This window comes from Uloborus diversus, chromosome 7 (assembly GCF_026930045.1).
Source record: "Uloborus diversus isolate 005 chromosome 7, Udiv.v.3.1, whole genome shotgun sequence".
NCBI classification, from domain to species: domain Eukaryota; kingdom Metazoa; phylum Arthropoda; class Arachnida; order Araneae; family Uloboridae; genus Uloborus; species Uloborus diversus.
This window is the reverse complement of record NC_072737.1, coordinates 141,215,980-141,221,979: the sequence shown is the minus strand read 5'-3', so window position 1 is coordinate 141,221,979 and position 6,000 is coordinate 141,215,980. Positions and strand designations below refer to the sequence as shown.

Here is a 6,000-nt window from a genome sequence, read left to right as displayed (position 1 = left end):
ACGCGATTTGGTTACAATAATGCAAGACAATTTTGACATGAATGTTCAAGGTCACTTGTCGAGCGAAAAAGTTGCCTTGGATGGAATTCTGATTTTTATGAACCATGCTTCGACAATGACGAAATTGATGGTTTGGATGTAGATCTTGAAGATCAAGATCACTGCGACAATGAGCTAGACGAAGACGAAGAACTGGCATTTTTTTATTACTTTGATCGCCCTATGATAGAAGAAATTCATGATGATCATACTGAAGGAGAGCAGAATCCATCTTATGCTCTTCCAGTAGACAAAAAACAAAAAGTCGAATTATTCACTAAAGACAGTCCAGAAAATCTTCAATACAATCAAAGGATATCCAAATTCCAGTATTGAGTGGTTATCTAACCGCCTATGTGTGTCTCCAGCTACGGTGTCCAGATACAAGAAGCAACTAGCAGAAAGTTCATCTCTTTTGACGTAATATCCTATTTTAGATGAGAACTGTTTGCACGTTTCTGTAACATTCGCAACTTGGGTACTCTGATTCGTGATCACGATCTTCGACAAATGGCACTTGACATTGCTCGAAAGCTCGATATTCCACCGAACAAATTCTGTGCGTCCTCTCGATGGGTCACAAAGTTTAAAAAGCGAAGACGAATTAAGAAGCGATGAGTAACACATTTTTACACTCATCGACAGCTGGTTTCCCTAAATGAGATTGAAGAAAGTGGCAAAGACTATATCGAAAAAGTTAATTCCATGCTTTCCATGTACAAGCCGGAATGCATGTTTAACTGCGATCAGTCTAGCTTCTCCCATGAAATCCATCACAATATCACAATGGAAGTAATTGTTACGAAGAAAATAATTGGTAAAACACATAAGATCAATGCAATGACCCACTCATACACTATCCTCCCTCTCCTCAGCCTATCAGGTCAGTTGGCACCAAAGTTGTACATAGTACTTCAGGAGAGTTGGCCATTTTCCACCAACACTAGTAGCAAAGATAAAGGAATTGGTCATTGCTCTCGGTAACATTTTCGTTGCGTGCACAACCTCCGGAAAAATGGGGACGAAGGAACTTCGTCACTTTTTCAACATTTGCTTTTGGCCATACGCTGCCAATAATGAGGATAATTTATTGAGCAGTGATAGCTGGACACCTTTTAAAAATGAAAGCAACTTTGTCGCACCAAGTGGTTCTAGGAAGACTGTCATTATTGCGAATATTCCACTGAAGATCACCTATGACCGGCAGCCTTTCGATCGCCAGTTCTTTAGAACATACAAAGGCATGGTTAAGTACCTGTCGGATGACTCACTTCGCAATAAAGATTTTAAAAGCAAGCTGCATCATTGTGAAAGCGTAATGTTGATACACTCTATAGTATATAATCAGTTTTCCTCCCATAGATTTGTTTCATGGTTGAAAAGAGCTTGGCAACTGTGTGGGTTCAACATTGATGCTCCGTCAGAAAGGATACACACGCAACAGTTTTGCTTTGAACTGAATGAATTCTTGAACTGTGACACATGGAATTGCCCAAATATTTTTTAGCCGCTGTAGCTGGTGTAAGCGTTTGGCTTGCTTTAACCATTATTTTAATGATGAAGCTTTTCATTTTTCCACTTGTAAAAATTATATCCGGTGAAATTTTACTGTAACTTGATACATTTTGTAAAACTTTGGACCCCCCGTTGCAGCCAAACTAGGGCCTATGCAGTCAAACCGCTTTGCCGGGGTTCATATCTAGTGGGATTTGACCTATATCTAGAATTTTATCAAAATCCGTGACCCTCAAGTTCGTGCCGTTGGTAGTGAGCATTCCCTAACTTCTGAGTTTAATCAAGCTCTGAGTGTTGTGAATTGTGCTCTATAATCCTCCCTTTTGACTCATAAATGTTTTTACCCGACAGGTGGACCGATCTCCAAGATGTGAGTGAGAGAGAGAAGAAGTGTCCGAGCCTTCTCTGCCCTGGCATCGTTTCGATGCTAGCTGAGCGTCCAAGTGGCCTCCACCCTGTGCTGCGGCTGGGACACCCACCTGCCATCACAGCAGGAGGCGAGGATCCCGAGGACGAGCCCCCTCCACCTCCCCAGAGGACTGTCTCCTCTCCTACAGGTAAAAATCTCCTATAACCAACTCGCCTGATTCAGCGACAATGCCCATCACTCCCTAGTACTTGAATGAATTTAAAAAGACAGGAAACAAATTTTTGCCCTTACACCATCATCTTTTTATTTTGCCTGTAATGAAACATAATTATTCATTCAAAGAGGATATAAAATAAATGTATTTTTAGAATATTGCTGTTAAACACAATGTTTTTCCGAAGGTTAAAAATCTAATATCTTCTATGAATGTCCAAGAAAAAAAATTTGCTTAAAAATAGATGGGAGCTTTACTGTCTTTCATTACAAGTATATATATATTTTTTGTTTGTTTAACTAAATAAGTAAATATGACTTTGGAGTTGATATTTTTCTGAATGATGGACATCATTTAAAATTTTGATGCAAACTACAATATCAATTATTATTGAATTTTATTGGGTCATAATCTTCAAACTTTTAGAATTTTTGAAATTATTTTTTAGGTTTGTCCTCTCCCACCTCCGCACCTCCACCTGCTCCTGCTCGCAGGCCTTTGTGCTTACAATCTCGCTCTAGCCTTACTGTCTCAAAGACTGAATACACTCTTAATTCATCAGAATCATTAATTGTAAAATGGGACATCAAGGAAGAAATATCATCTTCTGATTGGATTGGATTGTATAAAACAGGTAAGAAATCAGTTCTACGAGGAGGAATATATTTCATTCAGGGTTTGAAAATATCATAATATTCTCCGAAATATTGAAAATATTCAGTATTTTGATATGTATCATATTTTGATATATTCAGTCAAGACAAACTCTGTTTTTTTAAATAGTATCAACATGCTCAAATCACTGTTACTTATTTTCCTGATATAATCAGGGCTGCGGAGTCGAAGCCGGTCATTTTTTTCTCCAACCAGCCTTTGACAACTTTGACTAAAAATCAGTCCCGACTCGGACTCCACAAGCACTACCAAAGTTACGGACTTTGATGGAAAATTACTGACTCAGACTCTTGACTCTTGAAATTTTAAACCTTTGACTAGGGGTTGCATAGCGCGCTACAAATAGCGATGCTACTATACAGTAAAACCTCGCTATAACGATATTTTGGGGACCAAAGAAATATATTGTTGTAGAGGGATATATTGTTATATCGAGGGCCTATATATTTTGATAATACAATAGGTTATTTTTATTTAAATGTTATAGTATATGCATTACCTAGGTGTAAATGTTTTTATATATAGTATATTTGTGATACATTTATTGGCAAGGTGTTAATTATGATTAAATATTACTATCAATTGAAATAAATTCCGAGAATAAGCTTGTAAACATATCTCAAATCCGTTTTTATCGAAAAACATCCAATATTTTTGTTTGTTTGGCCGCTTTTTTGACTGTTAAGTCAACCAACAAGGTATACATTGAGTCCAAAGCACGAAAATGATCCTCGTTTGTGGATGGAAGACTTGAAAAAAATGTCCGCAGAGATTCCATTTATTGGGATATTTGTTGCCCTCATCTCTTGAAACCACTTCAGGACGGCAGCATCAATGTTTTCATTAGTCGCGAGTTTTAGTCGTTTTCGCTTGGGATTAACTGAATTTGATCTCACAGCATCTTCAATATGTTTCCTCTTCTTGAGGAACGTTGCAACTGTAGATTGAGATAATCCATATTTCTTAACTGCATCAACCTGCTTCATTCCTTCATCAATATCGCTGATGACGTTGAGTTTATCTTGAAATAAAATTTGATTTTTCCCTGCCATCTTAGGGAAAAATACACTAGTGAATAAAATCAAATCTTTCGTTTTCGTCGATCATGTGACAGTGATGACGCAATCAGACGGGAATGTTACACCTTTTCGGATCATCTTCATTTGCCACTCACTCAAAAAAAAAAAAAAAAAATTGAACATTTTCTGTTTTTTTACTTGGCAAGCATTTTTAGATGTTTAGTTTCCCTCTTTATGTGCATGTTTTCTTTTCCCAAAAAAGAAAAAAAAAACACTGTGGTTTAAACAAAATAAAAAAAGAATTTCGGGGGTGGGGGGACAGTTTCAGCTCTTTACTCCTTTGGTCTAGACGCCTTTTGATACAAGGGCTCCTTTTCTTTTTGTTCATATGTGTTGCAAAAGAAATTTATACGATTGTACTGCTGTTTTATTTATTTTGGAAGGTGCATTTTTGTTTTGACTTGTGAAAATGAACTATCTCCAGCGTGACGCCATTTTGGAAACGCATTGTTTAAAATGTAGCGCGAAACTTAGAGCTAACCATTTTTAAAGAAAAAATAAAGTTTTAAGTTTTTTTTTTTTTTTTGAAAATAGGAGGGGTTACTTTCATGATTTTACTGTACTTGAAAACCAAATTATCGTAATAAAGAGGGGTTGAAAACTTAAAAAAACATCGCTTTACAGAGGTTTATTGCTGTAGAGAATATCGCAATATTGAGAGGAGGATAACATTAATGCCTATGCGAGTTCACCGGGACCACGAAATATTATCGTTGTAGAGGGATTTATCGTTGTATCGGATAGCGTTGTAGCGAGGTTTTACTGTAGTAGCTACATTTTTTAGTAGTTTGTAGTGTAGCACACTACTGTTTAAAAAAGTAGTGTAGTGAGTAGTTCGATACAAAAAAATAGTTTGTAGCGATTTCTGGAAACTACATTTAAATAAACTTTAAAAAAAAACAATCAAGGTTCAAACGAATTTGAATAGTGCAAATTTTACACAAGTACATCAGTGGATGCAATGAGAATGACTCATAAAAATACGAACTGACCTCAGTTTTGGCACTGTACGTTCTATCTGTTTGGTGCCATCAGTTTGTTTGCTATTGTAATTTTTATATTTTGCCAATAGTTCTTGGAAAAAAGCACTCATTTTTGCAAAAATGAAAGTCAATGATTTCGCGAGTTGAAAATTTTGTGAATTTTATATAAAGAGACCGAAAATTGAAAAATAATATTTCGCGAGGCTTTTTGTGACTACGACGGGCACTCGAAAATAAGTGCTTTTAACAGTATTCACCAAATAAAGAAGCTACTGCAAATATTATAGAAGAGGATGGTATTCAACTGTTCTGGCAGGCTTACAATAAATATGAGCATTACAGTGTATGAGAGTATGATAACGAATATTTTTGAAAAAAGAAAAAAAAGAAATAACTGATACATTTTAGTTTTCAGATGAGCTAATTTATCAATCTAAACCTTTTTTCGTTCCATCCTCTTATGGTGCGTGTGTCTTAGGGTGTCGCAAAAAAATCACAAGTTGATTTTTCAAGTCGCACACCCTCTTATATTTTTCCTTTTACGTCAAAACAACTGTAAAAACGTTTCATATAATTTGAACAATGCCAACCAGTGCCGACTTGTGTCTGAAAGGGTGAACCAGCACTTGTAATTCTTGGCCAATTTAAAAAAAATTTTTTTTTTTAGAAACTCGAAATTTCTGTTAGTAAAAAAACGTTGTCCCTAAACCCCCCCCCCTCCCACATGCATCACAAAAACATAAAAACATTTATTCAAATTAAAACATTTAGGTATCCCACAATTGGCCTAAAACTTCTAATTTTCTTCAAAAAATTAATTTTTTTTCAATAAATATTTTAAAACGTAAGGTTAATTTTACGAAGTTATTATGGTAAAAAATATAAATAGTAAAGTAGGTAATAAGTGTCAAATTAGAGATTCTCAAACTTCTTTGACTCAGGGCAGGCTTTGTAGAATTAGAACTTTCTCTCGCCACCCCAGTCCGTGTCTATTATATAGGATAAGTGCACCAAATAAGAGCAACCTGAGGTTCATAACCTAGTATCTCGCTCATTTATGATTAAATTGGCTTCAGCTTTTGCATGTTCATCAGATGACTCATGAAAACTAAGAAAAAAATTAAC

General features: G+C 35.8%; 1 protein-coding gene across 1 annotated transcript in view; it reads left to right on the top strand.

Annotated features, from left to right (window-relative positions):
* The first annotated feature begins 1,952 nt into the window (after nt 1–1,952).
* Nucleotides 1,953–6,000, top strand: part of LOC129227061 (E3 ubiquitin-protein ligase HECW1-like) — a 92,565-nt gene continuing 88,517 nt past the window's right edge. Inside the window, 2 exon segments of the mRNA XM_054861705.1 lie at nt 1,953–2,111; nt 2,587–2,772. Of these exon segments, the coding sequence (XP_054717680.1) occupies nt 1,979–2,111; nt 2,587–2,772 (319 nt within the window). The 5' untranslated portion in view covers nt 1,953–1,978.